Source organism: Podospora pseudopauciseta, chromosome 6 (assembly GCF_035222475.1).
Source record: "Podospora pseudopauciseta strain CBS 411.78 chromosome 6, whole genome shotgun sequence".
NCBI lineage: Eukaryota > Fungi > Ascomycota > Sordariomycetes > Sordariales > Podosporaceae > Podospora > Podospora pseudopauciseta.
Genome location: NC_085895.1, coordinates 1,842,414 through 1,863,698, shown reverse-complemented (window position 1 = coordinate 1,863,698; position 21,285 = coordinate 1,842,414). Strand labels below are relative to the sequence as shown.

Here is a 21,285-nt window from a genome sequence, read left to right as displayed (position 1 = left end):
TTCGCCCCGCTACAAGGCCAGCAACCTGCTTCGAAGCCAAAAGTTCAAGAGGGAAAAGCTCGCCATGGAAGCGATCTGAGTACCTACCAACTTGGCAAGGAATGAGGCTGTTATTTATCTTACCTTCACCCTTTCTCCATGGACAGCACTGCCTGGCCGGCTGGAGATCTGATCGAAATATAGCCCACATCAGTAGCAACCCACAGCATTCCATCCGACCTTTCCAAACAGCAACTCCACACATCGCCCATTCCCGCTTGACCTTCCCAAGTACCCGACCACAAATTGAGAATGGGATGTAGCTATGGAAGGCATCAAAGTGTGGGCAATACGTAGTATTGGTAAGTGGTGGTGAGGGAAAAAGCAGTGGTTCTGGCTGCAGACTGCTATTGTCTTGGCTCTCAGCTCGGAGAGCCCTGGAACTAATGCTATCCCCTTTAGGTCGCCGTCACAGCCTTGTCACGAAGTTTGGCGAAGCCAAGCAACCACCAGACTGAGCCAGGCAAAGGCTCTGGGCTGAGGAGGCTGGGCGACCACTAGACCATCGCAACACCTTCTCTTTCTGTTATCTGGCCCCAAGTCTGTTGGGTTAGCTAACTTAGATACATCGATGTGTATCTCTCTCGACCAACCATGTGCGTGGGGCTCTGCTGAATCACACAACTATTTATCCTTCACTAGTTAAACTACGCATCTTATCAGGGGAAGTTTCGACTTTGAAACCCCCGACGATCAAAGGCTTAAATGCCACGGGCGTTCCCCTTCGACAACTACTTATTGGCGCCTGAGTTATCCAAGGAAATTTCCGCTTGGCGAGAAAGTGTCGAGAGCACATCAACAATGGACACATATCGACACCCACCCGGCGACCTCCCGCGTTAGTTTTACCGGGTGCAATACCGAGGAAATACAGGACTGTACAACAAGACCAGTAGACTCAAAGCCCGGGACACAACCACGCAATTCGCGAGAATTAGAGCTACTCAACTCTTCAAAGACGCCGTTGCGGATCACTTCGACTGGAGTAGCAGGCGCCCGACACCTTTCATAACGTTCTTTTCGGTCGAGCAGCATGCCGTAAGATGGACACTCTGTTTGGAAAGATGGGGCAGAAGCGAGCCAGGTGAAGACGACTGGTTTATTCTCACCATCGACACGTCAACGCTCACAGATGTCCACTTTTTCAAGCTTAGCACGCTTGTCGATCGGTTTGGTCTTGGAAGCAAGATCGATTCAAAAGTGCAAGAATCTCACAAGCGAGGGGCGTACATTTGTTTGCATGGGATCCCGGCTCGTGCGATTGATCCAGGAAAGACCAAGTGGAAGTTTGATGTTATTGGGCGTAAGTTGGCCTTTGATCGATGCTGCCACAGGGAGGAAGTTGCTGACTGCAAGCTGCAGGATCTCCAGAAACGGAAGAGGAGGAAGAGTCTGGGGGGTTTTCGGGTCTTTTGCAGCGCATTCTGGGGCTCTCTTTGGGGAATTGAGTCTCAAAAATTTGGTGCTGTGATGGTGAGGAAGAGGGTTTTTGGCAGTGACCCAGACGAAGGGTTCAAAATGCATGCCTATCATAGATGAAGACGGAGCCAATCGGTCGCACGGGCCGCTCGGCCTAGACTTGAATCCGAGTTAATTATTTCTCTTTCTGACAAATCAACTTTACACTCAAAATTCACTTTCTATTCCAGCCTCAAAAACACTCCAGCTTCATATCCTTCACCATGACCCCACCTCCCCCCATAACGTCGCTATCCTTCACGTCGTGGAACGACGACAAGCCCGCCACAATCATCCTCCTCCACGGCGGTTTCACCTGCCGTCTTGAATTTGCCCTCATCCTCCCCCACCTCTCGGACTTCCACCTCCTCGTCCCTGACCTACCACTCCATTCCGCCTCCCGTCACATCAAACCAGGCACTACCGACCACTCCGCCCAGCACGTCGCGCAACTCATCCGCTCACACGCCCACGGCGGCAAGGCCCATGTTGTCGGTGTTTCAATGGGCGGGTACATAGCTCAATGCCTTGCCTTGGACCAACCCGACCTAGTCCTCTCTCTTTTTGTGACAGGTGCTGCTCCCGCGAGCGGAGCACGGTTATTCATGGCGCAGTGGCCGGGATTGACTTACTACACTATGAAGATGATGGTAGGGTGGGTACCGAGTTGGTTATATCAATGGCAGGCTTCGTTGCTTGGGTTGAAGCTGGATATTGAGTTGATAGAGGAGATGAAGGGGAATATCACTTGGGAGGTGGTGCACGATATGTTTCCTTGGATATTGGAGTTTGGTTTGGATGATGTGAGGAGGTTGGAAGTGAGGACTTTGCATGTTGCGGGAGCTAAAGGGGATGATGTTGGTATGATGGTTAGGACGGCGGAGACGTTGAGGAGCAGGAGAACGGACCAAGGGGGGGGTTGGCCTGAGGATAGGTCGGGAGGGTTTGTGTTGAGGGAGGGGGTGCATGGGTGGGATGTGCAATTTCCGGAGTTGTTTGGGGGAGGGGTGAGGGCTTGGGTTGAGGGGGAGAAGTTGCCTGGGGAGTTTGAGAGGCTTTAGGGGGTTGGATTCTTGCAATATATGTTCATGGCAAGCGAGCACGCATTGCGATGCAGTCACGTCACTGAGTCGCGCTATTTCTAGGTGTGCAAGATTGCACAAGCTTGAAAGGTCAACAGTTGGCCCAGATATACCTATTGGTAGGAAGTGGAAAGTTGATGATGATGTTGGGTGAGTGCGCAACACGATTTTAGTCTCAGTGGATCGGAGAAAGGTCGGGAAGTTTTGGGACCTAACAGAGCGGAGAGCACCGCAATTCAGCCCAACCGACTAGCCCTTTCATCAACAACTCAACAACTCTTTCACCTCTTTCAAGATTCAGTCAATAGCTATGGGATGTTTTCCACGGTTATAGAAGCTGCGGCTTCGTCTGAAGCGAAAAACAACGACACCCGGTCTGCAGTTAAGCGGCAGCCCAAAAACCTGGGAGCAGTGCCCACATTGCAAAGAACTATTTGGCGATGTCTACGATGAGCAGGTCCAACTATCGACGGTTTTGGAATCCGCTGCTCAATGTTCGCGGTGCTGGGCCTTGGGACAAATTCTGAATTATGTCACAGATCTCAGGAGTGCCAGCACTGTCCTGGTAGGAAGTATCTGGCATGACAACACGCTCGAAATTGGGGTCATCAGGCCAGGAGACACCTTTGAGACAGCACCGGGATATAAGATTTATGAAATCGGTGGTGAGTGCTACTAAGACATGTTCGATCAAGACTACAGAAACCATTCAGTTGCTGAAACGAGCATCTACAGACAGGTACAAGGGTGAACGACCCTTGTTGGACCCCATAGTAGGCCTGCCGATAGCACATAAAGCTACCCATGTCAATTTCCGCCCCATCAGGACAACTCCCGAACATCGTTTTGCCCTCGCCAAAGAATGGCTTTCAGAATGTGTCACATCACACGAGGCTTGTAATGAACACGATGCAGAGTATCTATTGCCGAGGCGACTGTTGGATATTTCAGACGTCGAACACATCCGCTTAGTAAATACGCAGCATCAAGAACTTCATCCACGGACGGGGTATGTCGCCCTCAGCTACTGCTGGGGCAAACAAGGGAACGTTTGCACCAACACCGCCAACCTCAAACAACATGCAGCCGGAATCCCGATGCTGTCACTTCCTTCCACCATCAGAGACGCAGTCATTGCCTGTAAACACCTCTGCCAGCGTTATCTATGGGTCGACGCCCTTTGCATCATCCAAGATGATCCACGCGACAAAATGGCACAGATTCCTCAGATGGCCGACATTTACTCCGGCGCACTTCTTGTTTTGTCTGCTGCTGGCTCTTCAGGCTCGCTTGAGGGCTGCCCGCTTGGGCCACCCGAGATGCAGCCCTCTCCACCAAAGATAATAGGGTTGGACTTTTCCCGGTATGCCGATAACGACAACGAATCATCTGATTACAGAGAAACGATTGTCGTGGAGCAAATGGAGCACGAGCGGTGCCGATCTCTACCGGGACACTGGGCACACGAAACCTTTGATCAAGATCCCACAGACGCCCTCAACGTTGTTGAGGAACGTGGATGGACATTTCAGGAACGATTCTTAGCCAACAGATCGCTGTATATTGGAAAAGGAGAAATGTCATGGACGTGTGCCACCGAGGTGCAATGCGAATGCAGGAATCCCAGTCCACACATCAAGACAGAGGCAGGGGACCGTGTGTTTACTCGGAGATACGGCATCAATCACATGTCGGTAAACAAGCTGTTCTCCGAGGTTGAACTCAGCAAAACGTACTCGTACCTGTGGTCTGATATAGTTGCAACCTACTCGGGCCGGCTACTCATGCAGTTCGGCGATAGAGTCGCGGCCTTGGAGGGTATTGCTGTGGCTTTGCAACGGAGGTGGCCGAACATTTACAAAAGGGACGAATATTTCTTTGGGTGCTGGTTATCGCTTTTACCGGACCTGCTCTTGTGGCATGTCTCTGGAGAACCTGTCTCGGGACAGATATATCCGGATCTGTTTCCATCATGGGCGTGGCCCTCCTGTGGAAGACCTGTCAGTTTCATCAGTTGGGTATGGTACGGGGTCGATCCGAAATTATGGGTTGAGCTGCTCGATTTCGAAGTCAAAGAGCCTCCGCCAGCGGCGGTGTTTGGGCAAGGAGGAGGAACAGTGACGTTGAGGGGACCTTTAATTCCCGTGAAGCGAGAGGTTGTCACATATGACGAAAATGAGGAGGAGGTGGTATATGTCCCGATCGACACACAGCTTTCTTTCATGGCGGGAGGTGCGTCTCTGGATCATGTTGACGGGGACCCAGATGCGGAAAGGGTGAGCCATCTTGCGCTTGTAGGAAGCTACCCCTTCAAGTTACAGGAGAAGAACAAGCAGTTGTCCTGCGCAATGCTATGTCTTGTGCCCATCACAGGCAGGCAGGGAAATGTCTTTCGCCGAGTGGGTATGGTTCTGTTGCCAAGGACAAAGCAAGCTTTCTTGGGGGCTGAGTTTCAACGACTGTTGACTCCTCATGTCACCAACTACAAGCTCACCTAAACAAACACAACATAACTTATAAAGTTAGGTTGCTCTTCAGGAAGAGTACCTCTTATTTCTAGACAATTTCACTTCCTAAGGCAAGTCGGGATATTTCCGCGTCCATTCAACCGTGTACTCACTTTCAGATACCTTCCTACCTAAACTATACAGTTCATGGCGTAAGACTTTGAGCCGGAAAACTCCAGTGAGAATGCGAAAGGACAACCCTCCGACTTCACGCCACCTCGTCCCAACAATCTACCTAGACTTGTCACCAAAACAGTCCATCATTCCACCCCCTATCTCATCCCACAACCACAGCACTCTCTTTAGCACTGGATAGAAACAGAGCCATACAAGACACTGTAGCAGCCCGCGCGGGTGGCGACGAAGCTGGAGCCACGGCAGTTGTTCCCGCTCCAGGTCGTGACGGTGCAGCTTATGATTTCTGTCAGCTCATGTTCTGGAGCGATGTAAACAGATAAAAGACTTACCCAGAGCCGCTATAGCCAATAGACCGCTTGTTGGAAACGGCAAAGCAGCGGTAGCCGCCGTTGGTGACGGTGACCTGCTCGTTGCTGCCGTTGCAGGCGTCGCCGGAGTAGGTGGTCACGACGGCGGTGCCGAGGATGCTGACGCCGGACTCGAACTTGGCCTCGAGCTGACTCTCGGGGGCGGCGAGGGTAAGAGGGAGGAGGGTGAGGAGGGCGAGGAGGTTGTTGGTGAACTGCATTTTGGCGGTTGGGGGGTTGTGTGGTTTTGAAGTGGTGGATTTGTGGAGAGAGTTGGAGTTGAGAGTGAGTTGATGGTGGTGATCACCGGGGGAGGCAGATGGGGAGAGGATGGGGTTTTATACTTGTTTTGGCCGTGGTCTCGGACGACGAGAGAGGATCGTTATCCTCAACACCTTGTGCAACTTCCGAGTCACGGACACCGAACGGTCGTGGGCGAGGTTGCTTCATGATACCCTGGCAGGGGGCCGAGAGTTGCTCTGCCTCGATGATCGAAAGACAATATGCAGTGTTGTTGATGGTGGTGATGATATTGCAAAGTGGTCTGGTGCCGGGAAGCGGTACAGGGGTCATGCCGTGACTATGCCTGATCAACAGGCGCATTCTACCTGTATAGACTGGGTGATGGATTTCCCTCTAATCATGATCTCCAACATTTCACCAAAGAAACCTCAATCTTTCCGGCTGTCTAGTCATCTGTATTCAGCCACTTCAGATACAATATCTGTTCAACCTCTATCTGCAGACAAGTAATTCACTTTCAAGTTGGCACTGTGGCAGTAACCCAAGGACATTTATTAACATGGTGGCGGTGAACATTCCGCTCATATTACGACACCAACACCTCCTTGATGATGGATCATCAACTGATCTGTTCAACATTAATGGTTACATAATGTTGTTTTCCATCACAACCGCACGAATACCTGGCTATAGACTGGCTAAGACCTTGGACGTGAAGAAGCGTTGGCAGACCTCCACTGAATTGTCTTCGAATGTTTTTCTTGCGTAATGCAGCCAATCGGACTCCTCCCCGCACTCATCAGTCGACTGAGTTTTCAAGGTGCTCTATCTCACTGTAAGAAGTCCAAGCTTCTGCCTCGCTAGAATCACCATTATGAGATACCAAATTTAGCGAGCCACCAACCACCCGAGCCAGGTCTTTTATATAAAACCTTCTCTTAGTGTGTGAAGTTCTAGGCGGGTTAGCTCGACTTTGTGCGTCCAATAGTAAAAGTTTGTGGAATCAACAGCGAAGTTTGTACGACCAACGAACGGTAAAAGGAAAACAGGACCAAACAGAAGGACGAATAATGTACGGGGAAGTTAATTGCACATATGTCTCTAGATCCTACTACGACATTGAATAGATTTGCAGTAAACACATCACGGAACGGTGAGTTCCCGCCGGCAGTCTGACTCAGCCGTCAATCCCAAGGCAGCTTTCTCGTTACTTAAGGTAGCGAAGACGCATGATGTAAACATCAAGCTATAATTCCGGGCTCATTCTCCAGAATAATTTTCAAGCCACTGTTGAATAGGTTCCAGTAAATAAGAACTCATCTGCGCAGCTCGGCAGCTGTCTCATCTCAGATCCTTATTCTTTGCACCCGTCCGCAGCCCTATAGGGATGTCCTGGCATTTCAAGTCGCTACCTTAGCGGGACTGTGTAAGGCAAACGACAGACAGAAAATCCTGTGATAACATGGTTCATGAAGAATGATATTCGATCGTATATTTTCGGCCGAAAAAAGGGGCTATGTCAACGTGGCATTAAGTGAAGCCGGCACCCTTGCGCCTGACCCACATCTCATACTCTCTTCATAATAATGTATAGGCGGAAATTTTGCTCAAGATCTGCTGACATAAGTTACTGAGGCCGGGAGTGTCAGCTTTTGCAGTGCTGGGGTTGCCAGGCTTTTTGAGCTTCTTTCCTACATCGACACCATGGCCTACTACGTAGGTAAGGTTGTGCATGCTGTACGTCCTCCATATTTCTACTTAGAATTTTCAATGACCTAGCTTCAAGGTCTTTCACTCACTAAAAGGACAATATGTGGAAGTTTGGGAATACATAATGACACTAGTAAAACCTATTCGTAGGTTTACACATTCCGACGGCACTGATCACTGCAGGCGAGACCTGTCATACTCCGTCTGACAGGCCCATTGGCTTGAGTTAAGATTAGGTGGTTAGCTGACAAACCCTGATCCTCCGAATCGCATGCTCACTAAACGAATGGCAGAATTACTAGAAGAGGCATGTCGTACAGTCATTCTATCAGCTAGCCGTCGAACATCAACGTCAAAGAATAGTCCAGAAAACATCTCACCCGGTATGCTGTCGTGTTTCGAAAACAGAGGACCTCCGAGTATCACCATGTCCGAATCACTGCAGAGGCCTCTGGTTCCGATAGCTTTACGAATGAAACCAGGCGAGAAAACAGTGATCAGACCTATAAGAAGCCTTCCACTCTCCTCGAAAGATGGGTCTTAGTTTCCAGCATCACGCATCATTCCTTCTCAGCCTTCTGGTGACTTCTGGCAGGTCTCCATCTTCTCAACTCTCCTTCAATCATCAGACAAGCTTCTGGCAAGCTTCCATTATACAACCCCAAAATCCATCTATCGAGCTTCTGGCAAGCTTCCAACACCATCACAACTACCCACCTATTCCAAACTCTTCCCTCTCCAAATCTCGCTTTTCCTCAGAACCTTCCTCCCAAAATGAAGCAAAACAACCTTCTCATCCTCGCGATCGGCCTCGCTGGAGCAGCTCTGGGCAGCGCAGCTGTTCTCCCCCGCGACAATGACGCACTGTCCGCCCCTTCAGGCTCAATTTTCGGCAAGCGTGCTACTACAGGTTCTACACAGGTCGTCGGCAGCAGCGGTAGTGGTGGTGGCAGCGGTGGTGGTGGTGGTGGTGGTGGTGGAGCTGTTGCTCAAAACGACTCCGACGAAACCTACTATACCACCCAGGAAGCAGCACAGGCTTTCGTCGCTACTCTGCCGCCTAGACTCAAAAGAAAGGCGGTGGTGGAGTACGTGGCTCCAGGTCAGTGGCGTGTGATTTATGAGTAAGAACCTGGGTGCGTTGGAAAAAGGGTGGGGATTGAGTATGTATCTGATAAGATAGTAGATGGGCTGGGTATACATGGGTGGTGGTGACACGGAAGATGTCAGGGTAGATAGGGTAGATTGGGACGCTCTTTGAATATACTTGTCGCTCATTATCAGTCACAGAAGTTGACTTATACCCTGTAGATCCTCTCAAGGTCTCTGTTATACTTTGATCTTGGGGAAACATGGAATCGATTGTATGATATTACCTGAAAAAGAACTTCGCAAAAAAGTCCCTATTAAGTGGCATCGATATAGAGAGGCAGGTTAAAAGGCCTGACCAAGTGAGACCAGTCATTGTGTCGCAACTGATGCAGGTATAGTAGTCCTGTAGGTTGCCATTTTCTACCTATGCTAGCACACATTGTTATCCCATTAGGTAGTGGTATTCCAACGGGGTTTTTCAATATGGAAAATGTTGGTTCTGTGGCTTGGTGAGATCGTACCTGGCCAACGGGGGCCGTTCGCACTATCTCTGTGTAACCATCTGTGGCGGCAACACAGGCGCCCTTGGCGTGATGTGGCACAGCGTGATGCCTCGAAGGCTGCAATCTCTCTCTTGCCATGTTCCCTCAACACCCAGACTATATTCACGAGCTCAATCCCGCTAAATATATTGTTTCAGTATCGTACAAGGTGATTGGCTAGGTTTAGAGCTGACGCGCAATGACCCCTTACATATACTGCAGCGATGACTCTTCACTTGACGAGTTTAATGGTGAAGATCCTGTTGTTGGTGACTCTGGGACTGTCGAAGAGTCTGGCCTCAAAGAATTGCATGCAGACCCCAATGACTGCGACAGTGGTTATGTGAACAAGGAAAAGGTGGTCAGTGAGGGCCTTAACGACAACAGCGTTGAGATACCCAGTGTTATCAAAGACGGCATTCGTCAGGGTGGTTTCTCTTACGATCCAATCGACCTCGGCGGACCAAGTTTTCGCCTCCTGCGCCTTCTGAAAGGCCGCGATCCATTAATCCCATGCGAATTGTTTACAGCACGCTTGCAAGACCGGGAGAGGGTGATATCTTATGAGTCAATCTCCTACGTCTAGGGCAGTCAGGACCGAGAATACAGCGTGGTGCTCAACAAAAAGAAATTCGGCGTAACCAGAAGCCTTCACGACGCTCTATGTTTCTTACAGCTTAAAGATAAGGATTGCATCGTCTGGGTAGATGCAATCTGCATTGACCAGGAAAACGACGTTGAGTGTGGCCATCAAGTCCGGCACATCGGCGATGTATACAGCGAGGCGGAATGCGTTATTTATTGGCTTGGGCCTCCAGGATTTGACACAAACTGCTGTCTACGGGCGCTCAGGCGGCTTGAGGAGGAGACCAGGAGGACTGTCTCGAAGACGTGGACAGGGGAACAGTGGATGGCTGCTTGGACACATTTGGAGGCAAGTGACCAACGACACCCAGGGCTTGAGCGCAAAGGCTTGGAAGAGCTTCTTTGTCGACCGTGGTTTAGGAGAGTATGGATTTTACAGGAGGTCGCCAAATCCAAAGCCGCTAGTGTATACTGCGGAAATGAATTCGTCTCGGCAAGGATCTTCAGGCTTGCTCCGTCTCTGCTTGGGGTGGCTCCTGAGCCCCATTGCCAGGGAATATTGGACATGATGCCTGGGCCCTTTCGAGCAAGTTCTTGGTTTGGTGGATGCCTGGATCTCTACACACTGTTGGGGAATATTGGAGGAAGCGAAACGACGAGGGACAAAAACTTGGTATATGCCCTACTGCCTCTGGCTTCAGATGCGATGAACATCATTCAGCCAGACTACGAAAAGACGGACGAGGATGTTGTGGAAACGGTCTTTTCTTTTTTATTTCACGTGAAACCCCGGCTAGGAATTCGCCCAAACTCGCTCCGAGATCTTTGCACTCGTCTCACATTCTGGAACGAAAGGGCTCTCCAGTTAGCAGCAATGGATGAGTTGGACGGCGATGCAGCAATAGCCCACAACTTAGATCGCCGACCTAGACTGCCTATCAGCGAATGGGAATTCGGGCTGTGGCCAAAAATAAAGGGAAAGGAAGTCAGGTACTCGAAGCAATACTGGCCAACTTGGAAAGGTTGTCGCGGGAGCTCCCTCCAGGTTATGTTACTGCGTTGGTCAAAGAGACAATCTCAAACGATGTCAGTGGAGAAGAAGTGCTCAGAACGTTGTTCTCGAAGACCACTTACCGACCATCGGTCACGGAGGAGTTCTTCAGTCTAGCGGCGGGAAACCGACCAAAAGGTGTTGCAATCATCAAAATCCTGCTTCACTATTGCCCCATCGACAGTCCTCCCAACAAACGAATTAAAGTCGCCAGATAAAAACAACGATGGATCGAGGTTGGGATCAGTCCTTCACGACAGAGTTGTTGAAGCCGTCCAAGCCAAAGATCTTAGCAAAATGCCAGACTTGATTTCCATGATTTGTCGCGCAAGTTGGAATCAAGAACAAATCATTCAAGAATGCGTACGAGATACACACTTTGTCGGCTAATTTGACATCGCTTCGAAAAACGAATTGCTCGGCTTAGCCGTCTCCCATGGCTATTACGGCCTTGTCGAAGATCTCATCACAGCTGGGGCAGATGTTGGCATGCAAAGCGAAATCATGTCACACGACGGTGCCATACCTCTGCTACACTGCGCCGTTGGACGCGGTCACATTGAGACTGTCAACAAACTGCTCAGAGCAGGCGCTGACATTGATGCAAGAGCAGGCAATGGTGAAACGGCTCTGCACATTGCCGCTCAGTTTGGTCGCATGACAATTACTGCAATGCTCCTTGCAAGCGGTGCGAAGATTAAGGCGAAGGACAATGAAGGCCATACACCGCGACATTTGGCTCAAGAGAAGGGACCTAGTAATTTCGAGTGCCTGTTCGACTTAGCCTGGCCACGTGAGATTCAGAGTCGAGAGAAAATACCGGTCATCCCTGACATCACACCCGAGAGCCACTCCACCAAGAGCCCTTACTCCTTCACAAAAGCTTTCAGGAAGTTTCATCGTCAATTGTACAAAGGCTTTCCAAATTCGAAAAATAACTGGTTTTGCTAGAATGAATAGGGGGTCTTGGGGCTTGGGAGAGTCTCGGCAGTACTTGAACACCGGGAACGGTGGAGATCAAAAGCGTGGCTGAAACCGCCCGAGTTTCATTTTTCATCATGAGAATCCCTAACTCCTCCTTGGTACGAGACGGTCTTTCTTCTCAGAATATGCTACACTGGATAATCACATCACTGCCTACTCCGGATTGTCAGCAGAGTCTTTTGAGATTCTCGAGGTAGAGGTTCCCAGATCAGGTGCATGTAATACGTAAGTCTCATGGAGCGAGAGATGGATATATGTTTCGTACGCAAGGCTTAGCCTAGCAGAGATGAACAGGCTAGGATTTAATGGTTCTCAATCAAGAAAGGAAGCAGAGCTCTCGGTAAGCTTGACAGGTGGATTAGGTGCTCTTCTTCTACACATATGGCCCTGGTACGCTCTGTTAAATAGCTTCGTTGTGTCGCAAATATGATAACTGCAATCGTTATTTAAGATTGACGATCTGGGCCCCCTGAACGTAGCAGGTATAATGTTTCCAGTTGGAAGAGAGACACTATGAGTATATATTGTAGGAGTTTGGAAGAGAAAATTGAGCTATTCGGAATACAAAACAAGCAGAACAATAACCCCGTCTACTTCGGAAGACCTCTACATACTTGGTGCAGGTTGGCGTGAGGAATTAAAAAATGTGGCAGAGAAATCCGTACTTTCTGGGTACCTGCCCAATGAGATATAATCTGTCCATTGAGTAGCTCGTCTCGTTCAGCTTTGGGTGAACTTGTGGCACTCAAAGTATTCCAGCTATTTTCGGCGTGACGTGGCAGAGCCTGATCAGAATGTCTTGGTGTCTTCGGCATTTTACAACCCGATGACATAGATTTCAAAGGTATTGAATGGGACTTCTGAGAGCGTTATCTCATATTCTAGCATGACATGTCCCTTTGTCTTGGAAGCAATGACAGCTACCACCGCAGACAGCTTTTAGTATGACCCAAATCGATATCGATGGTTAAGCACTCCGAATCCCTCGCGTTCCTCAAGGCCATGATCTCGTAGGTCCATGCGAGTTGTTCAAAGCATGGGTGATAAAGGCTGCGGGTGGAAAAGACAAGCGAATCAAACATACACTTCACCCCAATATTTGCTGTGCTGGCTACCTGTCTCACCACCGGATTGGCCGGCAACACTCCTATTGGCTCCAATCGATTGACGGCTCGAGTTGTTTTGGTATGCCGATCTCGCAGGCTGCATCTCAAAGGGGCTGAAGTAGTAGCGGAATAACATTTCAATGGCTGGAGGTTATGATGCGGCTGCAGCTGAGGCATTGAAAGTCCATTTTAGGTACTCGTGCAAGCATTACCCCTCTTTCTTCTCTCCAGTGTTCCCATTTTCTCGATCTTCCAGACTCGGAAGAAGTGTTCGCCACTCCTCAGCTTTTGATTCAAGATCCTGCCCATCATCACGATCAAAATGGAGCGAGAGGCTGTAGCAAAAAAGCCTTCTAGGATGAAGAGCGTGCGTCAGTGGTTATCACTGCGAGTGACCCAAGAACGCACCAAGACCGAAGCACCTGCGGAGCTCCTGCCGAATCATGAACCAAGCTCGCAATTAGAAGTGGATGAAGGGGCGGCAAGAGCAACACCTCCTGAGACTGCGAGCAATAAGAATGCAGCCGCCAGTACTGAAACTGGCAAAGAAGATTGCAAGGACAGTAAGGATGACGGCGATGAGCGAGGGTTGACTACTGTTGCGCAGCTCGACAATACTGGAGCAAAGGGCGAGAGCGAGAGCGAGAGCGAGGAAAACAGACCTGAAGATGACAAGGACGACGACGATGCTGTCGACAAGTCAGCACGGGACTTCTGGAAAGAAGCATGGGAGTCGGACGAGCTGGGGGAGGCGAAAAGGGCTCTTCTGCAAGGCAGGTCGGGGGTCGGCAAGTCGAAGGACCAGAAACCTTCGCGGGCCAATTCGATCGAGCTCGTCGGGCTCGTCATCGAAAATACCGAGGCGAAGATGGTTAACTACAAGGCGCGCTGGGGATCTGACAACGGTGAAACCTCTCTTAGGAATGCGAAGTCTATATTGTTCTCTGCCTTAACCTTCAAGGACTTGCTCGATAATGTCGTCAAATTTGATCCGACAGGCTATTGTTCAGCGGCATGGGCTGTCGTGTCCTTTGGTCTTACGGTAAAAGCCCGAGTATCCCAATGGATGTTGCTTCAGTTGATGCTGATAACAGCCTGCCTGCAGTTGGCCCTCCATGACAAGGAACTGGCGGACTCTACATTCAAAGCCTGCAGCTACCTGAGCCACTCGATGGCTCTGTATTCTCGAATGGAGTCAAACTACCGCGAGCGAAAAGCCAAGCAAGAGAAGCAACTCGAGGATGCCCTGGTCAGGGTATATACGGCTATTCTTGTGTATGCAGCTGAGGTGCAAGAGTCAAGCAATGGTAGAACTCGGAGTCAGTCCTCGATCCCTAATGTCTGCATAAGAAACTCGGGCTGACGATACAACCTTTGACCCGTCCCAGCCCGGGTCAAAAAGTTCATCCTCAGCTTGGCTGGACAGCCACTCCGCGATCTGGAGACGAAGATCAACGAAGAGAAATCCGCATTAGAGGATTGGCAGAACCAGGTTTCGAGAGAGCGTGAGTGGCGAACTTACATAGCTACCTTATTCACATCCTCTGATGTTTTCTGTCCGAATTATTAACCTGATGTAACAAAATGAGCAGTTGCGGACGAAGCTCGTGAGGAGATTATGGAAATCAGAACAAACACGGAAGTGATATTGAAGAGAGTCGACGGTCTGGCCAAGACCGCCTCAGATACATACGCCAAAGCTACTGCTGCAGAGCTGGAACGGTTATGCGAGTGGCTGCTGAAGCGCGATGGAGGGCGCCAGGATAAGATTCGCACGAGCTTAGCAACCGAAAGAGCGTGGTGGTTGAACTCTGGAAATAACCACTGGAGGCCTGGGGGTGATGGGGACAGGAAAGGCAAAAAGTACCACACGGCCAGCGACACCGCGACAGGCGAAAGTGGTGACGATGACGATGACCAAGGTAGCGAGAGCGGCGATATCACGACGGATCCCGAGACCTCTGAAGACGAGGAAGCCCACGACAGAAAGACGCTCGACGTTGTATCAAAAACCAGCCTTGAACAGGATGCAGACCAAGCCGACGAGTATGGAGATTGGCTCTTCGAGAGCAGAGAATATACAGAATGGGTTAAATATCCGCAAAGTCTGTTGTGGTTGTATGGCAACTGTAGGTTCTCAGTACCCCCATTGCTCTTGTCAAGCACATGGGTACATGTCGTTAACTCGTGTGGTACGCAGCTGGGTGTGGTAAATCGGTGCTATGGTAAAGTCCCAACCGGTAACCTGAGACTATATGGGTACCTAGTGTTTCTAACTCACAGACAGCTCATCGATCATCAGAAACCTGAAAAAGACATTCGGAAATGACCCGACGAAGGCCCTTGCCTCCTGGTACTTTCGCTTTGATCATGAGGACACAAAAAGGATGCATCTCCTCCTGGCATCATTGCTCGGGCAGCTCACAATCAAGTGTAAAAAGGTCCCCGATGATGGTTTGTACGAAACACTACGTGATTATCAGGGCCAGGGACAGCTTCCGGATGACAGCATGGACCTCTTCAATCACCTTCAGCGGTTTATATCCAAAGCAGACAGGGATATCTTCCTTGTCCTTGACGGCCTTGACCATGTTCTCGATCGCAGGGGCTCACGCAAGAACGATATCAAACTGCTTGACATTATCCTGAAGCTGATACAAAAAGAGTACACCAACCTTCACGTCCTCGTAGTCAGCAAGTACGAGAAAGACATAGCACAGGATTTTGAGAACAAGATCAGAGATATGCTGGTGTCAGTAGATGTTGAGCAGGGACTTGGCAAAGTTCTTGAAACATTTGTGGAGAGGAAACTAGAGGACACTCCTGTCTTGAAGGGAGAGGACTCTCTGAAGGGCGAGGTTAAGCAGCGTCTCGGGCATTACCAAAGCAGCCAAGGCAGCAACTTTCACTGGGCACGGTCTATTCTCAAACAAGTGTCAGCGTGTCACGAGCCAGCAGAGGTCACAGCGGAGTTGAGGAAATTGCCAGAAAACATTGCCGCCAGGTATCAAGATGCGCTGGAGAAAGTGGCGGCCAACAGCGTTAAAAGGCTGAAGGACATTCTCCTTTGGCTCATGAATCAAAAGCGGCCGCTCTCGCAAGCCGAGCTTGCGGCAGTGGTCAAACTTCGAAACGCAAAGGAAGTCGCAGGGATCTGTCCAAGAGTACTTGTGGAGACGGCCACGGAGGACGAGGTGGACGTCTTTCGCTTCACCCACTTCTCAGTCCAAGAGTATCTGAAAGACCCCTTCTCCCGAGCTCCCAAGGGGCAGGAAACCATCAGGTCTGGGAACATCGAGCGCCTTCTGCCGCCCCAGAAACACGACGCACACCTTCTCATCACCAAACGTTGCTTGGAGATCCTATCAGCCTTCCGGCCGACGAAGACGAACAAGAAGAAAGGCGATGCTATCGAGAACACGTCAAGTAGCGATAGTGATTCGGACCGTCTTGTTTCGTCCGCCTCCGGCCCCAACCGCCGCCGGGTCACTATCGATGCCAGCGACCACGGCTCTGACGCCTGGCGCGCACAAGACACCAGTCCAGATGATTCAGCGCCGGACCGGCGCGCCCCCATCAAAACAGCAAACAGGAAGAGCATCGATGTTCCAGCTCGGGGATACGCGGCCGAATTTTGGTTCTGCCACTACAATGAGATTCATAGCAACGAAGGTCAATTCAATGCTATTGGCAGCGACAAAGGATTTCCAGCCAGGCTCAAAGAGCTGGAGAGCGAGATTTGCTCCAAGCTTCTGCTAGACAAGGAGAAGATGCGGGCTTGGCTAGATACCTATGATCCTGACGGACGGGGAAACAAAAAGCCACCCTCTGCTGTCTACTACGCCGTCAAGCTGGAGCTCAATGGCATCCTCACACGGCTTGTCGAAGAGATCTCCAAGTTGCACACCAATCTTCCCGCTCGACGCAGGGCCCTGGACCAGCGTGGTCTAGAGGGAACCGCTCTCCAACTGGCTGCAGTTCGGGGTGAATCTGATATTATTAACCTTCTGCTCCAACAAGGCGCCGATGTGAATGCGGAGAAAGGACCCCACGGGACTGCGCTGTATGCAGCTGCAGCCGAGGGTCACCTTGAAGTGGTGAAAAGCCTATTCCAAGCAATGAAGCTGCTCCACGCCGGCACAAAGACAGGTGACCAAGCAGATGGAAATCTTGGTAGTCCACTGCACGTCGCAGCATTCCGCGGCCATGATGCGGTCGTCAAACTACTTCTTGAGCCACCTGGCGTGGCCGTGGACCATCTCGCCGACCCCTTCGGCACCGCTCTGCAGGCGGCCTGCGCATCCAGGAAGATCAGTACCATCAAGCTACTCCTGGCCAACGATGCCGACCCCAACATAGTTGCTGGCTGTTTCGGCACAGCTGCCCAGGCCGCATTTGCGCATCCTAGGGTTTCCTTGGTCAAGGGATCGGACGAGGTCCTTGAGATGTTACGATCCAAAAATGCCGAATGGCTCGAATCTCCCATGTTCTGGACCTTGGCGTACAGCAGGGTGAGGTCGTCCCTCGATCCCCGGCCGCGGTATAACAGGATGAATGTTCTGGATTTCGCCTCGACAAACTACGAGACATTGCTTAAGGCATCAGCACCCAGCTGGCTAGAAGAAGAGGCCCTTGGAGAGCATGAACTTCTCGCAAGCGTTGTCCATCAATGGACAATGCCCATGACCACCATGCCGGATGAGGCGTTTATCAATAGGCGCCTGCTCGCCAGAATTCCTTTCCAAGATCAGCTAGACGCCATCAAGCGGGTTGTTCCCCATCACGAAAATACCATGGATCATCTGCGCCATCAGGACTTCTTGAGCAAGGCCCGCTTCTGGGCTGGCATTAATTACGTCCTCGGTCGAATCCGTGAGCTGATATCGAGATGCCTTGACCGAGTCAGCCGCTTGCTCCGCCGCCGCGAGCACCGTGACAACGCCGCCCTGTCATCATTCCAATGGGCATTACCAGAGTTTGACGAACCATGGTACGGTTACGGTGAAAGGTATGATCCGGATCCATGGTTTGGATGGCCTCGTGAGCGCGCGATGTACATGAAAGCTTCCAGCCGAAGACAACGGTACATGATGAGGCACCCGGGGGATGATGACTCCGACCAAGTCATGATGAGCCCTTCGACAAAGAATGACGCCTTTGCCGTGACGAATTCAATGGCAAGGGCCGACGCAATCACCATGGAACTCACGCAACAAAGACAAAAACAGAGACGGTTCGAAGAGATGGCCCAGACGTCAGTCTCTGGCGGTGACGCCGACACAGAAGCAGTGCTCCCCGAATTACGAGTCACGTCACAGACTGGTATCTGGACAGTGAGCGATATCCTCGAACTCGTCAAGCAACTCATCGAATACGGCGACCGTTGCGCTCGCTACCAGGATGCTGTGACAACAGTGCCTGCCAAAGGGGACATCCACGAGAAACCACCTGAACCTCTAGCCAAACCAGTAGACCTGCACAACATCGAAGACCTAACCTTTGAGTTATTTTCCACCGTCATCCGGCTCGCTCTGGCGCTGCAAGACCACGGGACGACTTTCGAGAAGCTCGCCCGCCCAGTCCAGCTTCTCACTACCGTGCGGCTTGAGCGTATCAAACAGCTCGACGCTCTCTGCGAAAGAGCATTTCCATTTTCCTCGTCCACTTGCAAGCATACCTGCGAATCTTGCAACAGCAAGAGTAATAACAATAATGCACATGTACCGACCGAGACCAACTCCGACATGGATAGTCAGAAGGTAGCCGTTGCAGTAGCCCAGCAGGTTGAACTACTCATCGCGAACAAGCTTGACGCAGCGCAGAGTGCCATAGTTCAGGATTTCCAGAGTCATGTTTCAGCAGCAATCAAGGAGGAGGTCGCTCGCCTAGTGGAACAGGTGGAACGAGATATGGTGCAAAAGATCAAAGACGAGGTGCAACGGCGGCTGGCAGAAGCCCAGGCAGACCAACCATAGGTACGTAGGTAGTGAATCGGTGGACTTATTTCGCGATATATAGTGGAAAGTTACCTGCGGTTCGCTTGGTAGGAGCGGAGATGGAGAGTATGGATGGTGGGCTGGAACAGTGTGGGCAATAAGCTAAGCCAGACTTGGCTAAGGTGAGCTGAGCTGAGCCAAGTCAGGTCAAGGGCCGGCTCAGCTCAGATCAGCTCATTTCCCACACTGGGCTGGAAGGAGACGCAAGAAAAATACTAGGAGGTAGCTGGAACAGAACAGGGTATCAGATACTTTTGGGTTTGTTAAGGTGTGAGCGTGAAATTAGCGATTTTCTTGAGGATTTACACGAGATCATGGAGAAGCTGTGTTCCATTGTTTATGAGCTCATTCAGTTTTTGGCAGGAGTTGGGCTGGAGTTAATAAGTTTGGCGGGCCACTGGATACGCAATGGTTTAGGTAACCATTGTGATGAGCGTCTTGCCCGCGAGTTAGCAAGAGATACATCATGATGATGACTTTATACCATTCCATATAGACACAGTGTAACTCAAGTGAAACACATGAATGCCTACTTACAAGTCACAGATCGTTTCCCACATATGTCACGAAGAACAATGTTGCCGAGCACATATACCTACCTACTTACAACCCCTCTACTCTCGTCCCTGGCAACCCTTAGGGGAAAGTAAACAAATCCCACCCATTATAAGCCAACAAATTCACCGTCCCCGCCGGCACCCCCGTCAACACACCCACCGTAGCAATGCTCTGAATATAAGCACACATATTCGCCCCTGTCTGACTCGCATTCGGCAGCCCAAACAAATACGACCCCAAGCCCGTGATATGCGCCGCAGCAAACGACGTTCCAGAAAGCGTATTCTATTCCATTGTCAGTCATCTCCCTTTCCCCATCACCCCAGAGTAGGGAAATTACTCACCGTCCCCCCATTAGTCCAAGCCGTCAAAATCCTCTCCCCCGGCGCAAAAATATCAATCACAGCCCCATAATTCGAACTACTAGCCCTCGCATCACTCGCCGTGCTCGCAGCAGCGGTACAAGCCTGCGGCGCGCTCGCCGGGGATGTGTTTCCAGCATTAGTGTTACTCCCCCCAGCAGCAACAGCCACAAACACATTGTTGGACACCATGGCAGCAACAGCGTTGTTCATAGCTGCGGAGAAGGACCCCCCAAGCGCAATATTGGCCGATACACCCTTTGGACAGCCGCGAGTGGCCTTGTCTTGGATGACCCAGTTCATTCCGGCGATTACACCTGATCTACACAAGGTTAGACACGATAGGAGAAGAGGGGGGGGGGTGGGAAGAAGGGGAGAACGTACGTGGTCCCCGAACCAGAAGCACCCAACACCTTGACAGCAACAATCTTTGTCTTCTTCGCCACACCATAAATCTGCGCACCAATGACGCCAGCAAGCGCGGTGCCATGCCCGTTAGAGTCGGTGTTGATCCCGTCACCGGCAGTGTTGGTGCCCCAGACGGCGTTGCCGGCGAATTGCTTCAACTTACGTCAGCATCTATCCCACTTTATTCTGAAAGAGAGGGGACACACACCGGATGCGTAACCTGAACCCCCGTATCAATCACGTACGAACAAGTCCCAAACCCGCTGCTGTTGTCATACCTGTACACCGTCGACCCAAGCGTATGACTCGAGATCCTCGCCAGGTTCCAGGGGGCGTTGGCTTGCGTGATGAGATACCGCTTCGAGACTAGCTCGGCGGCAGAGCCGATGGTGAAGGAAGCGTCTTGTTCGATGTATTCGACCTTTTTACTATCATGTCAATAATCTACAACCAACGGAGAGGGGGACAAAAGACTCACCCCTGGGAGGCCCCTGATCTTGTCTAGTGAGGCAGCATCAAGAGCCCCCGCGAACCCCTTGAACCCTTTGGATTTGTAAAGGTAATCAGGCTTTCGACCACCAAGGGCCTTGCTGATCAGGACGTCGGAGGAATCATCTTTGAACTTGACAATGTATTTACCTGGGATGAGCTTAGCAGACGGGTCGCGGGGTTGAATCAATGGAGCAGGGACCGCGAGGACTGCTGGGAGGAGTGCCAGCAGGGCGGTAGAGAACAACATTTCGGCAGGTGATAAGCGGGCAGTGTTTGAAGATAGGGATGAGGTTGGGCAGCTAAGCTAGAGATTGCCATGATGAATCATCGTTTTTATCTGCAAGTCGTTGCCTCAACTTAATGGCATCATGTCCCTCCCTCATGAAGCCCATCTGATAACAACCCACCGCCCACCTTCCCCCTTTTCGCAAGCTGCATACGCCACACCTCAACGTCCTTCCCTCTTGAGCGCTCAGCCGCAGTGCTGCTCTCTGCATGAGGAATCCCGTGGGGTATGACGGCTGCTCCCGCTGTCTCATCCCACATTTTGTATCCAGGAATCATGAGGTATATTTCTTCCTAAAG

General features: G+C 50.9%; 8 protein-coding genes across 8 annotated transcripts; 6 read left to right on the top strand and 2 right to left on the bottom strand.

Annotated features, from left to right (window-relative positions):
- Positions 1 to 840: 840 nt before the first annotated feature.
- Positions 841 to 1,487, top strand: QC763_602375 (uncharacterized protein; the record flags this gene model as incomplete). Its single annotated transcript, XM_062914084.1, has 3 exons — positions 841 to 877; positions 914 to 1,342; positions 1,402 to 1,487. The coding sequence occupies 3 exons, from the start codon at positions 841 to 843 to the stop codon at positions 1,485 to 1,487; spliced, it is 552 nt and encodes a 183-aa protein (XP_062762847.1).
- A 234-nt stretch (positions 1,488 to 1,721) lies between these two features.
- On the top strand, positions 1,722 to 2,558 carry QC763_602380 (uncharacterized protein; the record flags this gene model as incomplete). The annotated part of the gene is made up of 1 exon (XM_062914085.1): positions 1,722 to 2,558. The coding sequence occupies one exon, from the start codon at positions 1,722 to 1,724 to the stop codon at positions 2,556 to 2,558; it is 837 nt and encodes a 278-aa protein (XP_062762846.1).
- A 336-nt stretch (positions 2,559 to 2,894) lies between these two features.
- Positions 2,895 to 5,303, top strand: QC763_602390 (uncharacterized protein; the record flags this gene model as incomplete). Its single annotated transcript, XM_062914086.1, has 3 exons — positions 2,895 to 2,906; positions 2,962 to 3,244; positions 3,315 to 5,303. The coding sequence occupies 3 exons, from the start codon at positions 2,895 to 2,897 to the stop codon at positions 5,075 to 5,077; spliced, it is 2,058 nt and encodes a 685-aa protein (XP_062762845.1). The 3' UTR covers positions 5,078 to 5,303.
- Positions 5,304 to 5,388: 85 nt separating this feature from the next.
- QC763_602395 (uncharacterized protein) lies at positions 5,389 to 5,792 on the bottom strand (the record flags this gene model as incomplete). Its single annotated transcript, XM_062914087.1, has 2 exons — positions 5,389 to 5,497; positions 5,554 to 5,792. 2 exons carry the CDS (start codon positions 5,790 to 5,792, stop codon positions 5,389 to 5,391), a joined length of 348 nt encoding a protein of 115 aa, XP_062762844.1.
- A 3,565-nt stretch (positions 5,793 to 9,357) lies between these two features.
- On the top strand, positions 9,358 to 9,744 carry QC763_602400 (uncharacterized protein; the record flags this gene model as incomplete). Its single annotated transcript, XM_062914088.1, has 1 exon — positions 9,358 to 9,744. The coding sequence occupies one exon, from the start codon at positions 9,358 to 9,360 to the stop codon at positions 9,742 to 9,744; it is 387 nt and encodes a 128-aa protein (XP_062762843.1).
- A 1,539-nt stretch (positions 9,745 to 11,283) lies between these two features.
- Positions 11,284 to 11,745, top strand: QC763_602403 (uncharacterized protein; the record flags this gene model as incomplete). The annotated part of the gene is made up of 1 exon (XM_062914089.1): positions 11,284 to 11,745. One exon carries the CDS (start codon positions 11,284 to 11,286, stop codon positions 11,743 to 11,745), a length of 462 nt encoding a protein of 153 aa, XP_062762842.1.
- Positions 11,746 to 13,122: 1,377 nt separating this feature from the next.
- On the top strand, positions 13,123 to 19,369 carry QC763_0092810 (uncharacterized protein). The gene is made up of 6 exons (XM_062906263.1): positions 13,123 to 14,203; positions 14,273 to 14,389; positions 14,477 to 15,013; positions 15,085 to 15,109; positions 15,172 to 18,459; positions 19,016 to 19,369. Exons 1-6 carry the CDS (start codon positions 13,207 to 13,209, stop codon positions 19,104 to 19,106), a joined length of 5,055 nt encoding a protein of 1,684 aa, XP_062762841.1. The 5' UTR covers positions 13,123 to 13,206; the 3' UTR covers positions 19,107 to 19,369.
- QC763_602420 (uncharacterized protein) lies at positions 19,212 to 20,984 on the bottom strand. The gene is made up of 6 exons (XM_062914090.1): positions 20,687 to 20,984; positions 20,417 to 20,629; positions 20,185 to 20,360; positions 19,783 to 20,122; positions 19,418 to 19,723; positions 19,212 to 19,318 (listed from the first exon to the last, which is right to left on the bottom strand). The coding sequence occupies exons 1-5, from the start codon at positions 20,945 to 20,947 to the stop codon at positions 19,517 to 19,519; spliced, it is 1,197 nt and encodes a 398-aa protein (XP_062762840.1). The 5' UTR covers positions 20,948 to 20,984; the 3' UTR covers positions 19,212 to 19,318; positions 19,418 to 19,516.
- Positions 20,985 to 21,285: the final 301 nt, after the last annotated feature.

What these genes read in the sequence shown, in the direction of transcription:
- QC763_0092810 (XM_062906263.1), top strand. Translation starts at nt 13,207, where the DNA reads ATGGAGCGAGAGGCTGTAGCAAAAAAGCCTTCTAGGATGAAGAGCGTG. An exon ending in TGTGGTAAATCGGTGCTATG is followed by an intron (nt 15,110 to 15,171) that starts GTAAAGTCCCAA and finishes ACTCACAGACAG; the next exon opens with CTCATCGATCATCAGAAACC. An exon ending in ACTTTCGAGAAGCTCGCCCG is followed by an intron (nt 18,460 to 19,015) that starts CCCAGTCCAGCT and finishes TGAGCTGAGCTG; the next exon opens with AGCCAAGTCAGGTCAAGGGC.
- QC763_602420 (XM_062914090.1), bottom strand. Translation starts at nt 20,947, where the DNA reads ATGTTGTTCTCTACCGCCCTGCTGGCACTCCTCCCAGCAGTCCTCGCG. An exon ending in AGATCAGGGGCCTCCCAGGG is followed by an intron (nt 20,630 to 20,686) that starts GTGAGTCTTTTG and finishes GATAGTAAAAAG; the next exon opens with GTCGAATACATCGAACAAGA. An exon ending in CTTGGACTAATGGGGGGACG is followed by an intron (nt 19,724 to 19,782) that starts GTGAGTAATTTC and finishes ACAATGGAATAG; the next exon opens with AATACGCTTTCTGGAACGTC.